This window comes from Mirounga angustirostris, unplaced genomic scaffold (assembly GCF_029215605.1).
Source record: "Mirounga angustirostris isolate CCGP_5_RB_7025 unplaced genomic scaffold, mMirAng1.0.hap1 SCAF_8, whole genome shotgun sequence".
NCBI classification, from domain to species: domain Eukaryota; kingdom Metazoa; phylum Chordata; class Mammalia; order Carnivora; family Phocidae; genus Mirounga; species Mirounga angustirostris.
Window position 1 is genome coordinate 129,055,184 of NW_026991716.1, and position 20,808 is coordinate 129,075,991.

The 20,808-nt window shown below is 37.2% G+C and overlaps 1 protein-coding gene across 6 annotated transcripts in view; it reads left to right on the plus strand.

Annotated features, from left to right (window-relative positions):
• Positions 1–20,808, plus strand: part of TAB2 (TGF-beta activated kinase 1 (MAP3K7) binding protein 2) — a 94,237-nt gene that overhangs the window by 47,875 nt on the left and 25,554 nt on the right. For all 6 annotated transcript variants that reach the window (XM_064598206.1, XM_064598204.1, XM_064598207.1 and 3 more), the window contains one exon: positions 8,463–9,963. In XM_064598206.1, coding sequence (XP_064454276.1) covers positions 8,463–9,963 — 1,501 coding nt within the window. The remainder of the gene's footprint in view (positions 1–8,462; positions 9,964–20,808) is intronic.

Below are 20,808 nucleotides of genomic sequence, written 5' to 3' on the forward strand. Positions count from 1 at the left end.
GGTTAAGCGACTGCCTTCGGCTCAGGTCATGATCCTGGAGTCCCTGGATCGAGTCCCGCATCGGGCTCCCTGCTCGGCAGGGAGTCTGCTTCTCCCTCTGACCCTCCCAACCCTCCCCCCTCTCATGTGCTCGCTCTCTCAGTCTCTCTCTCTCAAATAAATAAATAAAATCTTTAAAAAAATAAATAAATAAATAAATAAATTATTTTCAAAAAAATAGAGTGCTGCAGTATGGTTTTCAGGGTGTATTAAATTAAAATGCAGGGTAGTATGTATAAAGGAGGATGGGGGTGCGCCTGGGTGGCTCAGTCGGTTAAGGGTCTGCTCCTGATCTCAGGGTCCTGGGATCAAGCCCCACAAGGGGCTCCCTGCTTGGCGAGGAGTCTGCTTCTCCCTCTCCCTCTGCCCCCTGCTTCATGTGCGTGCACACACACAGATTCTCTCTCTCTTTCAAATAAAATCTTTTAAAAATAAAAAAATAATAAATGAGGATGGGGGAGTAAATATTCACATGTATATTTGCCCTTGTTTGCATAAAGAAATACCAGAAGGATTAAAAACAAAATTAATAAAAGATAGTCATCCATAGTGAGCAAGAGGGAAAAGGCCAGATGGGGATGGAGATAGAAGTGAGACATCTCAACATATATCTTTCTCTATTGTTTTGATCTGTATAAATGAATTACCTACTTTTTTAAAATGTAAGAAGTAAGCATGTGTTCAGTTTTACCAAAAAAGAAAATAAATGATTTTGAATTTCTTTTGGGTACCTGGTAATAACACTTTCACCGTGTTTATCTGGTTTTACAAAGACAGACCTCCCTAAGGCATGCTTCCCAGCATCTAGTGATAACTAAAATGAAATCCATTTTGCTTGCAAATTACCATTCTTTTAAATTGAGTTGATAATCATTCTGGGCATCTAAGTAATGTGGGTTTTAGCTGATATAACAAGAAATGTTAAAGAAAGGAATGGGGAAGCCTCCTCTGGGAATACAGCTAGGGTGTACATCTTCCCAAATTTGGGGAGATATTTTTAAAGTAAAAGTAAATTTAGCTACCTCTAAATGTACTTCCAAACATCTCTTACTTGGTGACAGACTTTTCTTTTGGGAGCTGCTCTCCCTTCCTCAGTTGGGTAGGCTTCTGTCCTTTCTCTGGAGAGAGCCTCCCTATAAAATACTGGTTCCGAACTTTTCTAGATGAAAAAACCGTGGTATAGAAAATATAAGAAATTTAGTCATCAAAGGATCATGCTGTGCTGCCACTTTGTATATTTGCTCTTAAATATCTTGCTTCCTGAGAGAAGAACAGAAGTATCTACCCTCTGTTCTCTTCTTGACTTTATTTATTGCTCAGATTCTTGTTTGGAACTACTTATATCATTTCCTTGTGCTGTGGATTCTCTAAGATGGCAATAATATCAGCAGGTGTAACTCATATCTTTAAATTTTATTTATATTTGATAATTGAATCTTAGAATAGTGTAAAAATATTGCATAGTTGACACTCTGACTTTTTTCCTTTTTTTCCACTGAATTATTCAATTCTCTTAAAGTGACAATTTAATCTGTAAGTTTAAAATTTGCTATTCCTTTTCAAAGCAATGTGTTAGTTGTGTGCATTCAGTATTTGTAAGACTTAGTATTTAAGTACCATATCCTTAGTTGAAACCTTTTCAGATGACCTCCACCCATAGTCCTTATCATATTCTTATTAAAACACCTGTCAGTCTGTATTATATTTATTTGTGAACACATTAATGTCCTCTACTAGACCATGAGATCCTTAGCAGCAGTTGTATTCTTTCCTACTTGCCTAATGGAAGCTCAGTAAATTGGTTGAAGGAGTGAATGAATCAGAGTTAGAGAAGGATGATCCTAGGAGATATTTTGATACTATCTGTAATCTCTGTGTCTGTGCAAGAAGCTTGGGGAAAAATGCAAGAGGAACTGGAAATAATGAGTCAGACCTTTTGTAGCTTTGAAGAGAATGAATGCAGATTTGCATATATACAAAAAAGCAATGATTTTCAACCTTTTAGAAACTTATCCCACGCCTTTTGTTACACTTAAAGGGAGTCTCACTGAAAGTAATTGGGGTGTCTTTGAGAAATAGATGATTCCAGGTCTAGGATAAGAAGTGTACAAGATGATTTTGGACTTCTTGTCATATCAGAAAACAAGCTATGAAAGACTACTAGGTTCATGTCATATGTACACATGAGCCAACTTGAAATCATTCCCACCAGCCTAAAGATAGGATATAATGACCATAATCAGTTGATACACATCAAAATGTTAAAGATAACTGGAGTTTATGAGGATACTGAAAATAAATCTTAGTAACTTTTAGAGGTTGCTAAGGGCATCAATTCGTTATTATAAAAAACCAGTAGAGAGAATTTATTTATCCTTTTTCTTCTGTGCAAAGAGTACTAAATAGTTGAAGAGAGCAAGTTCTTTGAGGAAGAACTGCAGCTCATACACAAAGAAGGAATCTTATAATTGGGATATCACCAATATCACCATTTTGCAACCCCTAATGAGATAAAGATTCTAAAGTGATCATCAGTAACTGCTTGAAATCATTAGCTGGATCAGGCTGATAACATCAGAATCTGCCCGTCAGCTTTAAGATCACAAAAGGACAGACAGACATTGTGTCTCCTTGTGTGATACAGTAAGAAACAGACCCTATAAAGAGTCTTGCCAAAAATTCATACATGAACCTGCTGACACTTAGAGTTACAACTACTAGTTCACAATGAAATACAGCCGATATTGACACCACAGAGTGCACCTATCCAGTCTAGATGGGAAATTCTGCTGCACAAGTGATGAAGTTTTTCAACAAATGACCAGAAAGTTTTTAGAAGAGGGGAGGATTAATTATTATCGGAAATTTAAGAGACATATCAGCCAAATTAAATATGTGGACCTTCCTTAGATCCTCTTTCAGACTAACTAAAAAGACATTTATGACACAATCGGAATTTCAACACTATTTCGATATTAGCTGATATTAAGTATTGAATATTTTAAGGTATGATATTGTCATTGTGGTTATGTTTTTATAGGTCCCTATTTTTAAAAGATACATACTGAAGTATTCACAGATAAAAATGAAATAATGTCAGAGACTTGATCTAGCTTGGTGGGGGGAGAAGCTGGGGCACATCCATTAGATGAAAAAAGATTTGCCATATATTGATATTGTTAAAGCTGGATGATGAATATAGGTGAATTTATCATGTTTACTCTTTATTTTTGAATATGTTTTAAATTTTTTAAATAAATTTAATAAAAAGTACATTTTCTTTTATCCTATTGTGGCTAAGAAAGTGATGTCTGTAGAGGGTGAATAACCTAAGGCCATGTGAGTTACTAGCATAACTGGGACTAGAACATATTAGATTTTATAAATCAGATTTTATAAAGGATTGAAGGGATTTTTGAGAGCTCAAGAGAATTAAGGAGGAAGACTTTGTAAATATGAGTATCTGCTTTTAAAAAGGAAGTGTGGGATTGGATTAAGTAGACAATACACATTTTAATTTGGGGATGTTGGCCGAGAGGAGGTGAGAAGATGAGGTCTTTGTGAGCTTTGGTTTAGTAGGGAGAATTTACAGAAATAGCAATAAAGTTAGCTTGAAGCAAAAAGCACCAATTAGGTTTGGCAAGAATCTAACTGTAATAACAGTAATTGGTTGATAAAGATTGTGGTGAATTTTTAAATTTTATTTCAAAAACTAATATATATCAATTCAGAGTTAGGAATAGGGTAAGAGAATTTTTATAGCATGAGAGATTTGAACTGTTAGGTTGGGAGGAAAAAAGTCAAACCTTACTAACTTTGTTTTTGCATTACCCATTCGAACTGCGGACTGTCATTTCTTAACAAGACTTCAAGATGCCTTTTGTAGTTCAGTTTCCTTTAATTAGATTTTATCTCCTATCAAACCACCTATAGACATTTTAACTTGGTTATTCATCTTTTTTATGTCTAAAACTGACCTCTTTCTGTCAGACTTCTAATCTTCCAACCCTCTTTGAAGGCTCTTTCTCTCTCATAGCCAAATTGTATCCATTGTTTATTTGTAGTCTTTCATAATTTGTGTCCACTATCAAACAGTCATAATTTCATGTCTTCCAGTGGTGGTGTTGTCAAGAAATTTTCACTTTCCCATTCATCTTGAGTATCAACAGACTGCCTCCCCAAAATGCCCTTGTGTCTTTACTTCTCGGTTCATTCATGTTAAGTGGCTTCTCCCCATTGCCTATGTCAGAGTCCAGACGTTAGTGTGACTCATTTTTCAAAATCCTTAATTATAGGCATACCTTGGAAATATTGTGGGTTTGGTTCCAGACCCCTATAATAAAACGAATATCGTAACAAAGCAAGTCAAGTGAATTTTTTGGTTTCCCAGTGCATATAAAAATTATGTTTACACTATACTATAGTCTATTGATAGTGCAATAGCATTATGTCTAAAAAGACAATGAACATACCTTAATTAAAAAATACTTTATTGCTAAAAAATGCTAACTATCATCTGAGCTTTCAGTGAGTAGCAATCTGTTTGCTGGTGTAGGGTCTTGCCTCCATGTTGATGGCTGCTGACTGATCAGGATAGTGGTTGCTGAAGGTTGGGTGGCTGTGGCAGTTTCGTAAAATAAGACAACAATGAACTTTGCTACATCAACTGACTCTTTCACAAACGATTTCTCTATAGCATGCAATGCTATTTGATGGCATCTTACCCACAGGAGAACTTCTAAATGGGAATCAGTCAAATCCTGCCACTGCTTTCTCAACTAAGTTTATGTAATATTCTGAATCCTTTATTGTCATTTCAGCAATCTTCACAGCATCTTCAGCAGTAGATTCCATCTCAAAAAGACCACTTTTTTTTTGTTCATTTGTGAGAAGTAACTCCTCATTCATTAAAGTTTTATCATGAGATTACACAACTCAATCATATCCTCAGGCTCCACTTCTAATTCTGTTGCTCTTTCCACCACATCTGCAGTTACTTCCTCCACTGAAGTCCTGAACCCCTCAAAGTCATCCATGAGGATTGGAATCATCTCCTTCCTCACTTCTGTTAATGTTGCTATTTTGACCTCTTCCCATGAATCAAATGCTCTGAAGGTTTTCAGTTTACTTTGCCTGGATCTATCAGAGAAATCACTGTGTATGGCAGCTATAACCTTACAAAATTTGTTTCTTAAATAACAAGACTTGAAAGTCTAAATGACCCCTTGATCCATGGGCTGTCAAATGGATATTGTGTTAGCAGGGATGAAAACAAGATAAATCTCATTGTACATCTCCATCAAAGCTCCCTGGGTGATCAGGTGCATTGTCAGTAAGCAGTAATATTTTGAAAGGAATCTTTTTTTCTGAGCAGTAGGTCTCAATAATGGGCTTAAAATATTCAGTGAATCACGTTGTAAACAGATGTGCTGTCATCCAGCCTTTGTTGTTCCCTTTATAGAGCAAAAACAGTAGATTTAGCATAATTGTTAAGGGCCCTATGTTTTTTGGAATCGTAAATGAGCACTGGCTTCAATTTAAAGTCACCAGCTGCATTAGCCTCTAACAAGAGAGTGAGCCTGTCCTTTGAAGCCAGGCATTGACTTCTTCTCTATAGCTATGAAAGTCATAGATGGAATCTTCTTCCAATATAAGGCTATTGCATCTACATTGAAAATTTGTTACTTAGTGTAGCCACCTTCACTAATTATCTTAGCTGGATCTTCTGGGTAACTTGCTGCAGTTTCTATATCAGCACTTGCTGCTTCACCTTGCACTTGATGTTATGGAGATGGCTTCTCTCCTTAAACCTCATAAACCAGCCTCTGCTAGCTTTAGACTTCTCTTCTGGAGCTTCCTCACCTCTCTCAGCCTTCACAGTATTGAAGAGAGGCTAGAGCCTTGCTCTGGATTAGGCTTTGGCTCAAGGGAATGGTGAAACTGGTTTGACCTTCTATGCAGACCACTAAAACTTTCTCCTATCAACAATAAGACAGCTTTGCTTTCTTATCATTCATGTGCTCACTGGAGTAGCGCTTTTAATTTCCTTCAAGAACCTAAAATCCTTTGCATTTACAACAGGCTCTGGCCTATCTTGGATTTTGACATGCCTCACTAAGTTTAATCAGTTCTAGCCTTTGATTGACAATTGAGATAGGTACAGCTCTTCCTTTCACTTGAACACTTAGAAGCCACTGTAGGGTTATCATCATCATCATCATCATCATTATTATTATTAATTAGGGTCATTTCAGTATTGTTGTGTCACAGAAAATAGGGAAGTCCAAGGAGAGGGAAAGAGATGGGGAAACAGTCAGTGGAATAGTCAGAATACACACAACATTTATCAATGAAGTTCACCATCTTCATGGATATGGTTCATAGCACCCCAAAACAATTAGAGTAATAACATCGAAGATCACTGGATTGGGCGCCTAGATGGCTCAGTCAGTTGAGCATCCAACTCTTGGATTTCAGCTCAGGTCATGATCTCGGAGTCATGGGATCGAGCCCCAAGTCAGGCTCTGTCTCCCTCTGCCCAGCCCCCCACTCGTGCTCTCCTGCATGCTCTCTCTCTCTCTCATATAAACAAGTAAACCTTTAAAAAAAAAAGATCAGTGGACCATGGATTGCCCTAACAAATACAATAGTAATGAAAAGGTTTGGGGCGCCTGGGTGGCTCAGTTGGTTAAGCGACTGCCTTCGGCTCAGGTCATGATCCTGGAGTCCCGGGATCGAGTCCCGCATCGGGCTTCCTGCTCGGCAGGGAGTCTGCTTCTCCCTCTGACCCTCCTCCCTCTCATGCTCTCTGTCTCTCATTCTCTCTGTCTCAAATAAATAAATAAAATCTTTAAAAAAAAAAAAAAAGAAAGAAAAGGTTTGAAATATTCTAACAGTTACCAAAATGTGGCACAGAGACATGAAGTGAGCAAATGCTGTTGGAAAAATGGTGCCAATAAATTCGCTCAATGCAAAAAAAAAAAAAAAATTTCACTCAGTGCAGGGTACCACGAACTTTAAATTTGTAAAAAACACAGTATCTGCAAAGCTCAATAAAATGAGATATACCTGTATTTAATCCCAATCTGCTTTATTAATATTTGTTCCACAAAATCTCCGATACAAACCTTTAACTCCAACTAAATCTGTTCCAGTTAACCTTGTTTAGAATATGCTTTTACTTATTATCACACTAAAATCTGTCTTTACTCATGCCGTTCCCTTCACTAGGAGTCCTTTTTCCCTCTTCAAGTCCTGCATATACTACTGTGTACGAAGCCCATCAGACTATGCCTCCCTTATTAACACAGTTCTGTGTACGGTAGTCTACAATACTAACTCTCTGTTGAACTTAGAAACCACTTATTATTTGGCACATAGTCATGTTTTAATAGTGTTACCTTTTCAGAAATCCATGGTTTGTCTAATTGAGTTGCAAAACTTTTCTAGGGAAAATTTTGTTTCTATATGTCATTGAGTCTTCCACAGTCTCAGAGTACTATGCATAATTTAGATGTTCAGTAAATATTTTTATGGATGATTTATGACTGGTGATTGGTCAGTTTCTTGAGGATTCTTTAGAAATAATGTGGTTGCTTTTTTGTTTTTGTTTTCATTTCTGTGGAGTAGATTTATATGGTGCTATCTAAAGGCAGAGATAGGAGCTCAGTTGCTCTATGTGCTACCTTGAGTTTAGAGGAAGCATATAATGAATTGAGATGACTTTGTTGTGTTATTTTAGGACTTTTTCTATTTAAATACCACATATGTAATTTTTTAAAGAGTTTATTTAGAGAGTGAGAGCGTTCACGAACGGGGGTGAGGCAGAGAGAGAGGGAGAGAGAATCCTAAATAGACGCTGTGCCGAGTGTGGAGCCCGACACAGGGCCTGATCTCACAATCCTGAGATTATGACCTGAGCTGAAATCAAGAGTTGGACACTTAACTGACTGGGCCACCCAGGCGCTCCCTACATATCATTTTTTAAAAGGTCATTAATTTAAAACAATTCATATAGCACTTGAATGTGCAAAACATTTAATTATATAGTATTATATGCCTAATGAATATAATACTTAATGGTTATGTTTTGTTCAGCATTCAAATCATATTTTTGATTAGGTTATAATTTTTACTGTATTTGCATGAATCCATTTTACTGTAAAATAGCTCCTTAAACGGAACAGTGACTTGGTTTGCTGTCAGCTATTGCTAGTTAGAGAGCTTTTCCACTATGTTAGTAGTGAGGATTTGTAATTCAAGCATTTGCACAAAAAAATAGTTCTTCTCAATAAAAAGGTTCAAATATGTCTGTTAGAATTGTATTAACTAATCACTCGTTAATCACGTACTATTTTAGTAGTGATGAGAGTGTAACAACCAGAAGGTGGTTAACATCAAGCTATTTTCATTTTGTTTTACAGAATAATAATAACCTGGATGCTTGCTGTGCTGTTCTCTCTCAAGAGAGTACAAGGTATCTTTATGGTGAAGGAGACTTGAATTTCTCGGATGACTCTGGAATTTCTGGCCTCCGAAATCACATGACTTCTCTCAACTTGGACTTGCAGTCACAGAATGTTTACCACCATGGAAGAGAAGGAAATAGAATGAATGGAAGCAGGACTCTGACGCACAGCATCAGTGACGGACAACTTCAAGGTGGTCAGTCCAATAATGAACTCTTTCAGCAGGAGCCACAGACAGCACCAGCTCAAGTTCCTCAAGGCTTTAATGTTTTTGGAATGTCTAGTGCGTCTGGTACTTCAAATTCAGCACCACATCTTGGATTTCAGTTAGGCAGCAAAGGAACATCTAACCTTTCTCAGCAGACGCCCAGATTTAATCCCATTATGGTAACTTTAGCCCCAAATATCCAGACTGGTCGTAATACTCCCACATCTCTGCACATACATGGTGTCCCTCCACCTGTACTTAACAGTCCACAGGGAAATTCTATCTATATTAGGCCTTACATTACAACTCCTAGTGGCACAGCTCGGCAGACGCAACAGCATTCTGGCTGGGTATCTCAGTTTAATCCTATGAACCCTCAACAAGTCTATCAACCTTCACAACCTGGTCCCTGGACTACTTATCCTGCATCTAATCCTATGTCACATACCTCAGCCCAGCAGCCAAACCAGCAAGGCCACCAGACCTCTCACGTCTACATGCCCATCAGTTCACCTACTACTCCACAGCCACCAACAATTCATTCATCTGGTAGCTCACAGTCTTCTGCCCATAGCCAATATAACATTCAGAATATTTCAACAGGACCTCGAAAAAACCAGATTGAAATCAAACTTGAACCCCCACAAAGAAACAGCTCTTCAAAATTGCGTTCTTCTGGACCTCGAACCTCCAGCAGTTCCTCTTCAGTCAACAGCCAGACCTTAAATAGAAATCAGCCCACTGTTTACATAGCTGCCAGTCCCCCAAATACTGATGAGGTGATGTCCCGTAGTCAACCCAAGGTCTATATTTCAGCTAATGCCGCCCCAGGAGATGAACAGATCATGCGGAATCAGCCCACCCTCTTCATATCCACAAACTCTGGAGCATCTGCTGCCTCCAGGAATATGTCTGGGCAAGTGAGCATGGGTCCTGCCTTTATTCATCACCACCCTCCCAAAAGTCGAGCAATAGGCAATAACTCTGCAACTTCTCCTCGAGTCGTGGTCACTCAACCCAATACAAAATATACTTTCAAAATTACAGTTTCTCCTAATAAACCCCCTGCAGTTTCACCAGGGGTGGTGTCCCCTACCTTTGAACTTACAAATCTTCTAAACCATCCTGATCATTATGTAGAAACAGAGAATATTCAGCACCTCACGGACCCTACTTTAGCACATGTGGATAGAATAAGTGAAGCACGGAAGTTGAGTATGGGATCTGATGATGCTGCCTACACTCAAGGTAATAATCCTGAAGGTGGGGTCACTTTCCATGCTGGGCTTATTGGTGTACCTTTGATTTTACTTGTAGAAATGGCTCTCAGTATTATTATTTCATCTTTTTTTAAGTGTCAAATCATACTACTTTTAAAACCTCAGAGTATTCATACAAATTGTGAATTTCATTTTTACTATCATATAACTTAAAAGTTTGAAGGATAGGGTTATTACATCTTCAGTATAATCCATCCTGGTGTGCTTACTTTCTTAATGTTTTAACCCTTTCTTTTCAGTTAATTCTCTTCTCTGTGGTGATGTTGACTTGCTCTTTAAAATTTTTGTGAATAAAAATTCATAAAAACACATCTTAGTAAGATATTAGTGGCCTCGTATAGTCGGTAAATCTGCCTTCTTTGACCAGGCGATTTCTCTATTCTTCAAGTATTTTCGTTTTTCTAATATAACATTGTTAGTCTTATTTTATATCAAAATCTAACTTCTTACAAGTCCTAGAATAATTTACCTCTAAGAGAGATTTTGAGTTCTGTTCTCAATATTTGTTTCTTTCAGCCTCCTTTAAACATCAGTTAATGCAGCCTTTATCTTTATTTGGAATTGTGGATAAAAACATTAGTTAGTCTATCTCATTTGATTATCCTCTTCTGAAATAGACTAGTTGATATTGGCATAATACTAAATTATATCTGTATTAATTCAAGTAGAGATAATTTCTGTCATATGTGTTTTATTTGGTCCCTTAAGTTACTTAATCTTCAGTAAGAAACCATTAAACTCCTTCCGATATGAAAGTGGAGGTTAAGTGTTTGTTTTCTTGAATATTGATGCAGGTTTGTAGATTGGCTGAGAGTCCTTTAGAGCAACAACATATCGTAGTCATCTTTGTATCCGCAGCGAGCTGTTCCAAGTATTGTAGGTTGGAGAAGAATAGATTATCACCCCCTTGCAACATGCAGCCCTGTACGACCACTAGTACCACTTGTTCTTTTAAAAATTTCTTAAAATAGTGATTTTACTGCTGAGTTTCTCAGAGGAGTCTGATTGTTATGTTTAAACTACTGTATTCTTGTGCTTCTCAACTCAAGCTGGGCTGTGATGCTTTCAGATTTCATAAACACCTATGGAGCTTTCAAATAAGGATGCCCAGGGCTCATCCCAAACTTGCTCAGTTAGAATCTGAATGGTGAGGTCTAGGTGTGCATGTGTGTTTTAAAGGTCCGTGGGTGATTCCGATTGCACTAGAAATTGTGCTAAAACTGGACCCGTTTTTGTTTAGTTTCAGGCAATACATGAATTTTAATATACTATTATTTATTTCACTGATATTTAATTCCTGTTTTTCTCCCACAGTCCTCTTCTCCTTCTCTCCTTCCAGCAAATAGCAGATTTCCTGTATTTAGGTAGTTGCTGTTTCTTAAATGGAGAGTAAATTGTTGTATGAAGATAATTTGATAAAGGGAATTTTCAGTTGAAATAGACATAATCACCTTTAACTGGAGTGTGAATATAAAGTGTTGCTTAAACTTGCTATCTCCAGTTTCTCTCATTCTCTTTTGAATCTAATCCAGTCAGGATTTTATCCACTATAGTCACCCAGAACTGCTCTTGTCAAGGTCATGAGTGACAGCATTGTTACAAAACCCACAGTCTCCTTTCAGCCTTCATCTTCCTTGATGTATGTATCAGCAGCATTTACCAGTCAAGCACCCTCTTCACTGTGAAACATTTTGTTCATTTGACTTCAGGATACTACTCTAGAATTTCCACCTCTCTTTTTATTCTTAGCTGGTTCTCCCTCCCTCAGCTCTTACCTCTTTATCCTTCCACTTCTCAAAGAAATGAGATCAAAGCCTCAAAGCTTAATCCTTGGGCCTTTTCTCTTTTCTGTCTGTACCATTCTGTAGGTGATCTCATTCAGCCTCATGACTCTAAATATTAGATGCTAATGCCAGAGTGCATGGGTGGCTCAGTTAAGCGTCCCATTCTTGATTTCTGCTCAGGTCATGATCTCAGGATCATGGGATCAAACCCCATGTCAGGCTTCACGCTCAGCGCAATCTGCCTAGATTCTCTCTCTCCCTCTCCCTCTCCCTCTCCCTCTGCCCTTCCCTGCACACACATGCGCGTGTGCTCTCTTTCTCTCTCTCTCTAGATAAATAAAATCTTTTAAAAACAATATAAATAAATAAATAAATATTATGTGCTAATGATTCCCAAATTTGTAACTCTAACCTAGACTTATTCCCCAAATTTCAAGCCAGTTTATTTAACATGTCCATTTGAATGTTCACTAGGCATCTCGAATTTTCTGTATCTGAAATACCTTCTGATATTCCCCCAGCTTACTCTTCCTATGATCAGTCCTCCCATCTCAGTTAATGGCAACTTAATTTTTTTAGTGCTTAGGCCAGATACTTCAGAAACACCCTTGACTCCTCCTTTCTTTCATATTTCACATCTAATTTGACAGTAAAATCTGTCAACTCTAACCTTCAAGGTGTATTAAGAGTTCTCTCCTTACCACCTATGGCCACCACTCTGGTCTGAGCTACCATCATCTCAAGTGGATTATTGCAGTAGCCTACCTGCTTTCACTCTTGCTTCCTTATGGTCTTCTTTCAAATAAGCAGCCAGAGAGACACTGTTAAAAAACATAAGTCAGATTATATAATTCCTCTGCATATGATGGCTTTTTCATTCAGAGTAAAAGCTGTGAAGCCTTGCATGACCCACTGCCCATCCCACAGCTCTTTTCCTTCTGCTTACCAGCCCTATTGGCCTTCTTGCTATTCCTTAAACATGGAAGGCATGCCTTAGGATCTTCGTACTTGCTGTTTTCTCTGTCCGAAATTCTCTTCTCCCAGAATCCACAATTAACTCCCTTCAGATCTTTACTCAAAAGTCACCTTCACCTTTTCCATGAGATTATCTCTGGTCTTCGTGTCTTAATCTCCACCCAGCATTCCTATCTCCATTTTTGCTTATATTTGCTTAGAGAGGGGGGAAATGAATAATCTAATATTAAGACATATAATAACTAATACATAATACATAATACACTGAAAGCTTACTATGTGCTAGGCAATTTTCTGAATGCCCATTTATTCCTCACAACCAACTATAATGTAGACATTAGTATTATTACTATTTTCAGATTAAAATATTTAGGAACAGGGGCTACCTGGGTGGCTCAGTCAGTTAAGCATCCAACTCTTGATTTCAGCTCAGGTCATGATCTCGGGGTTATGAGATCGAGCCCCACACTGGGCTCCACACTGAGCATGGAGCCCACTTAGGATTCTCTTCTCCCTCTGCCCCTCCCCCTGCGCTCTCTCCCACTCTCTCTCCCCCCACCCAAATAAGTAAATAAATAAAATACTTATGAACAGACTGGGTAAGTAAGAACCTTGCCAAAGGACAAATAGCAGAGTCAAAGATTCTAACCTAGGAAGTTGCCAATGGAGCCCACACTCTTAACCGCAGCACTGTAACATCTTTCCACATTTGCAAAAGAAGCCCTCTGGAAGGATGTTTAAGTTTGTCTTATAGCTTCACATAACCCCTGGTACATCATTGTGGGGGCCACATGTTCCCCAGTTTAAGAAGTGTGAAGCTAAAAGATCACTCAATAAAAAGTAAAACAAGAACAGGCAGCTATAGGGAAAGAAATCACAACATACAGATGTAATTAGGAAAACAACTTGAAAAATAAAGTAATACCCTGGAGTGGTATGGGGAGCACCTTCCAAAGGCACCTAAAGGTGAAAAAAAACACTGATGAGTGAAGCCTCTGGTTTGAGAGCTCAAAGCCTACCCAAATAGCAAATAGCAGGGTTCCTCAGAATCTGCCACTCAAATTACTTCTCTTCACTAACAGCCTTCAGACAGTTTAAACAACTACACTCACTTTCTTTAAACATATCTACGTACCTGTGGAATTCCGTAACTTTCATGTGGCTGTGCATCCGTGTATTATCTCTCTGCATGCACTCTGTATTGGGGGAGGTCCTGTTTTGCAGCCTTTCATCTTGTTTCCTTCTGTTTCGTACGGAACTGCCGTTGTTGACCCAGATTTATGCATATCCAGTGACAAAGTCTTGATGGAGTGTGTCTTTGACTTGGTTCTGTTAAGATCAGAGGATTGTTCTTTTCTGCAAATGCATCTTTTATGATGTTACCTTACATGTGTGTGTTGCTCTACAGTTTATATAGCACTCACTACCGTACTTCATACGGCAACCCAGATAATACTGATATTTAAGCAAGCATCTTTTCTCAACTCTGATTTGTGTGGTGTGGGTAATAAAGAGAAAAGAAATCTCTCTGCCTCCTGCAGTGAAATTGATCTTTCCAAAGCTCCTGGAACATACTGTTTCCGAGTAGGAAAAGAAGCTGTGCCAGGTATAGAGTCCTAGGAAAATATTTTTCTCAAAAACTGAGGAGGGAACATACATAAATAAGTTTGGTAAACAAAATGCAGTATTTTTCATTTATATTTCATCTAACATTTAAAATCTACAATAAAACATTTCAAAAATGAGAATTTATGTTTATAAAAGATACATTGTTGGATATGCTCTCTGCTATAGAATGAGCAGAGGAAAAAGAGGTAAATTAATGAAACTTCTACCACTCTCCTGCTCATTTCGTCACCAAGTCTCCCACCACCACTGCGAAAGGAAATAAATTACATTTGAGTCTTTAAACTACCACAGGAATCAGAGACACCAATGAGTGCCCAAGAGAAAAGACAAATTCATGTTAGAGAGAAATTCCATTTCATAGTCTATGGATATGAAGAAGACTCTTATTTTACCTGCTAAGAAGAACAAATATTGAAGCGAAAATTTCTCAGCAGTAGTAAAGGTTACTGTGTGGCCAAATAGCTACATCTCTCCCCCCTCATCCCCCCCCCTTGAGTCATACTACCTGACTCTACGTAACTTCTGAAAATACCAGTAAATACCTGATCATTCACTGTATTCTGAGACTCTCTGGTGTTTTCTGTTCATAGAAGTATGCTTTTAGTAACACTGGCAATTTCTATGGATATGGAGAACAAATGTTTCACTCATTCAAACCAGTTTTCATGGCAGGGGAGGGAAAGGGCTTGCTTTCTATGCCAGAAGCTCTTACAAACTACCACTGCTGCCAAAAATTTTTCCTTCTCTGTTATTTCTACAGAAATCCATCTGTGCAGTGTTAAAAATTACATACATAAGGTCATAAACATTTTTAATGATACCTCAGTACTTTTTTTCCAGATATATTTATGGTCCTATCGTATTGTTAAGCAGTAGCCTTGACTTTGAACCTAAATTAGGAAAATAAATAGGAAAACTTACGACATGAAATTAGCTTCTTGGACTTTGTGTTTCTCATTCCTTGTCTTTTTTTTTTTTTTTTTTACCAATGCTTCTCTCCGAATCACAACACCTTCCTATCTAACAAGATTTAATAAAAATGCTTAATCATGACAAAAATTGAGAGGGCTAAATATTCTTTTCAAGAGGAGATATAACTTCAGTTAGTTCAAATTTTTAAATTTGCATTTTGCCTTTATTTTATGCATCTGCTGATTGGAAATGCCTTTTTTTAGAATGTTGACTTACTATGTTGACCTTGAGATTATGTTAAGTAATTGAATCAAAATTAAGCTTAATTGATATCAAACCTGTACAGAATTTTCATAGGTTCTTCCCAATCTCAAGACTAACTACCTTTTTTAATTTGAAATAAATCTCAGGGTTGGAAGAGACTTTAAAAGTGATCTCAAATTCTGCGAAGGTTATCCAGGCCATTTGCCCATCCAACACTTGGTCCTATAAGGTCCCTAGTAAGTGTAAATCCATTCTGTACATGCTTGCATACCTGAAGAAGCACACTCCACACTCTGCCTCCTAGCAAGTTATTTCCTGTATTAAACTGACCTCTTTAAAAAGTATTATGCAACATACGCATATGATGAAAGAAATTTCAGCCCCCCAAAAAACGAAGATAGAATAAAAATGTGTCTCCTTTCAGCCCCTGCCTATATCTTCCCACCAACCCTCCCACTACTAAACTCTCGGAGGTAACCTCCATTAGCCATCTTTATCCTCCTTGTCATCATAATCACATACACACACCCCTTCTATAATGCAAATACACTGTCCATATATGGGCATATGTAAATACACATATGCAGGGTTTTATAATCTATACATACCCTATGGTATATATAATGAACATTGTAGAGAGACATACACAGTTTTTGCTTAACATCTTAAGATCATTGCATTTCAGCATGTACAAATCTATTTCATTCTTTTTTAAAAAGTTTAGTCGTGGGGCACCTCGGTGGCTCAGTCAATTAAAAAGTTTAGTCATTATTTTAATAGCATTAATAAAATAGAGTTAATCCCATGAAGTTCACTTATTTACAGTGTACAAATCAATGATTTTTGGTATAGTTACTTACATGCCACCATAAACACAATATTAAACATTTTTGTCACCTCAGAAACTCCACACCCTTTAGCCATCACCTGCCTATCCCAGTACCCCCAGCCTTAGTCCTAAGCAACCACTCATCTACTTCTAGATTTACATCTTCTAGACACTTCATATAAATGGAATTACATAATAGTTTTCTGTGACTGGCTTTTTTCACCTAGCATAATGTTTTAGAAGTTCATTCATGTTGTAGCATGTGTTAGTACTTCATTCCTTTTTATAGCCGAATAATGTGCTATTATATAGATATATACTATTTGTTTGTTCCTCATTTGATGGACATTTGGTTGTTTCCATCTTTTGGCTATTATGAATACTACTGTAAACATTCATTACACTTTTTTGTGGACATTTGTTTTTATTTCTCTTGAACATATACTCTCTGGGAGTGGAATTCCTGATTCACATAGTAATTCTATGTTTAACCATTGAGGAACTGCCGGACTGTTTTCAAAAGTGACTGCACCTTTTGGCAGATTCCACCAGCTGTATATGAGGATTTTGATTTCTCTACATCATCAACAATATTTGCCATTGTTTGACTTTGAATCTTGCCATCCTAGTAACTATAAAGTGGTATCTCATTGTGGTTTTGAGTTGCATTTCTCTGATGGCTAATGACATTGAGGATAACTACATGTGTTTATTGGCCACTTATGTATTTTCTTTGGAGAAATGTCTATATCCTGTGCCCCTTTTAAATTGGGTAATTTGTCTTTTTATTATTGAGTTGTATGAATTCTTTGTATATTCTAAGTGTAAATCTCTTATATGATTGGTAACTATTTTTCCCATTCTGTGAACTTTCTTTTTTTCTTTTTTTTTTAAGTAAGCTCTACGCCCAGTGTGGGGCTCGAACTTATGACCCCTGCAATCAAGAGTTGCATGCTCTACCAACTGAGCCAACCAGGCACCCCCGTCTTTCCATTTTCTTTTTTTTTTTTTTAAAGATTTTATTTATTTATTTGACAGAGAGATAGAGAGCACAAGTAGGTAGAGCAGCAGGCAGAGGGAGAGGGAGAAGCAGACTCCCCGCTGAGCAGGGAGCCCAATGCGGGGCTCGATCCCAGGACTCTGGGATCATGACCTGAACTGAAGACAGGCACTTAACCTACTGAGCCACCCAGGCGCCCCATGTCTTTCCATTTTCTTGATGGTGCTCTTTGAGGCACAAAAGTTTTTAATTTAGCTGCAGTCCAACTTACTTATTTTGCTGTTTCTCCTTTCATTGCTCATGTTTTTGGTGTCATATCTAAGAATCAGTTGCCAAATCAGAGGTCATGAGAATTACTCCTATGTTTTCTCCAAAGAGTTCTGTAGTTTTAATGCTCATATTTTGGTCTTTGATGTATTTTGAGTTAATTTCTATATAATAGTATGAGGTAAGGACCTAACTTCATTCTTTCACATGCGGCTTATCCAGATATCCCAGCACCATCTGTTGAAAAGACTTCTATTTCCTCATTGAATGGTCTTGGCACCCTCATAGAAAATCAGTTGACGATAAGCACATGGGTTTATTTCTGGACTCTTAATTATTTTTCATTGATCTGTATGTCTGCCTTTATTCCACACTGTCTTGATTATTGTTACTTTGTAGTAGGTTTTGAAATTGAGATGTAAATTCTACATTGTTCTTTTTCAAGAACATATAAATTTATAATAATAATTTATAAATTCTAGAATTAACTTGTCAATTTCTACAGAGAAGTCAGCTGGGATTCTGGTAGGAATTGCACTAAAATATTTTTCTACATATACTTGATTTTTTTTTAAATTTTTTTTTTAAGATTTTATTCATTCGAGACACAGAGACAGAGAGAGAGAGAGCACGAGCAGGGGGAGAGGCAGAGGGAGAAGCAGGCTCCCCGCTGAGCCAGGAGCCAGACATGGGGCTCCATCCCAGGACCCTGGGATCATGACCCGAGCCAAAGGTGGATGCTTAACCATCTGAGCCACCCAGGCGCCCCCTACATGTACTTGATTTAAAAAAAAAAAAAAAAAGCAATCAGAACAAAAGGTTGTATAGTGAAAAGTTCCCCTCACCAGAGACAACCAAGAGCTATTCACAAATATTTCATTTTCTATTCTTCTAAAAACTGAAACTGTATATCAAGTATATATATATATATATATATGTATTTATATATAAGCATATATTTATATACAAGCATATATATATATTTACATCTCTTTTTATAAATGAAATATGGCATTTTGCTTTTTGTTTTTATCATTTTTTTTGTCTCTGTCTCTTTGAGAGTATTCCATGTCAGCAGGTGCAGATAGATCTCTTTTCTTAAAAAATGGCTGCATGGTGTTTTGTACCATAATCCGTAACCAGGCCTTTCTTGATAGATAGACCTTAAGTTCTTGTTTTTACAAACTGCTGCAGTAAAAATCCTGTACATTCATATTTATGCCCATGTCCAAGTATGACATGCAGAAGAGATTACCAGGAGTGGAACTGCTGTGTCAAAGGATATGTGTATTTTTAATTTTGATAGATACATCATTTAGGCTTGGTTATGCTTCAGTAACAAACTGTCTTTAACAACCAAGATTTATCTCTAGCTCACTTGCCACTATAGATAGCTGGTGGGCTTTGTTCTTTATCATCCTCACTTAAGGACCCAGGTTGAGGGAGGCTCCATTCCATGCCTCCATGATTGTTCAGGCAAGACAAAAGAAATACAGCAAATCAGTACTGACTCCTTAAGCTTCTACCCTGACATGTTACTCTTTAGTAAAGCAAGTTACAGAACCGCACCTAACCACATCTGATTGCTAGAGAATGGGGAGGCATAATTCTACCATACATACCTGGAAGGCAGAGAGCCAGAAATATTTGGTGAAGGACACCGATGACTACCACAGAACATGTTGCCAGTTTTGAGACTCTTTGTCTACCAGTTTATACTCTCATATTTGTAAATAGGGAACACTTTTGGCAGCATTTATAAGAATGTTCTTTTCCTTCTTCCCTCCCCTACTCATCACTATGTAGGTGATTGAAAAAAAGAATACATCTTTGTCAGTCTGGTAGGCAAAAATGTATTGTTTTGGATTTTAAAAATTTGCATCTTTAAATATGAGTGAGGTTGAGCATCTTTTCATGTATTAATTTTTAAGCCGTTTGTATTTTGTGAACTTGCCTGTTGCGGGATATCTGGGTTTTTTTAAATTACTTTTAACTTGATAAATTTTTTTGTTTTATAATTTTTTTTACTTTTATATATTCAGACTTATCAATCTTTTTTTTTCTTTCTGGTTTCTGGGTTTTATGTCTTATTTAGAAACTAGCCCTTCACAACATTCCAAGTTTTCAAAAGACCAGAAATCTTGCACATATCTTCTCTTAAATTATAGCGATATTCTTTGAAACTATATTGAACTGGCCTTCATTTCTCTTTCCTCTGGCAACCCTTCAAAAACTTGAAAATAATTACCATATCCCCCTTTAAAAGGATAAGCCTTTCTAAGCTATAAATGTCCCCAGTTCCTTTAATGGTTCATCCAGTTGTATTTCTTGGAGGCTCTTTTGGTATCTCTAGGGCCTGGTTTTCTTTTTCTCTAACACAAAAATTTTAGACGTATCTATATCTTAATGCTATAAGATTGCATTTAGAATCTTACTTATATACAAATTAGGCCAACAAGGTGTTTATCTAGCAGAAGCCTCATACTCACCTATTATTAATATGAAGTATAAATAATTTAAGTTTCTTAAAAATAATTACAGGAGTTAAGCATCATTCCTCATAGTTTTGTTATTTCTGTTGCCCAGATTACAGGCCCAGTTGCAGCACTGTTGAAAGATCTGATTTCAGACTCTCCTTAAAAATGACAAAATAGATGAAAACATCAGGATGTTTATTTTAATGAGTAATTGCCATCTCTGAATCCTTTGTGACTCCATCACTAAATAAGTGACAATAATTACACATTGGCGTTTAAAACAAATACCCCTGCTGTCAACAGTTACAGTCTAGAAAAGTCTTGATTTATTTTAGAAGCTAACATTGTACCTTGTTAGGTACAGTGACTTAGGCATGTACCTGACTTAGGCATATAAAATTGTCACGACAGACAAAAGTATAAAAGACATTAGAAATAAATACCTATTATGTTTCCAATGGCAAATTCCTCTCTCTCTCTCTCTCTTTATAATAAGCCCAAGATCTTTGTATCCATAAATAACTGTTCATTTTCCAGTGGCAAAGGTATTTTTAATATGCACACTGCATCCTCCCGTTTTTTTTTTAACTTTTGGAGAAATTAGATGTTATTTACACTATAAAATACCTAAAATTAGTAAAGCTAACACTACATCTGAAACTTGAAATGTGTTTTT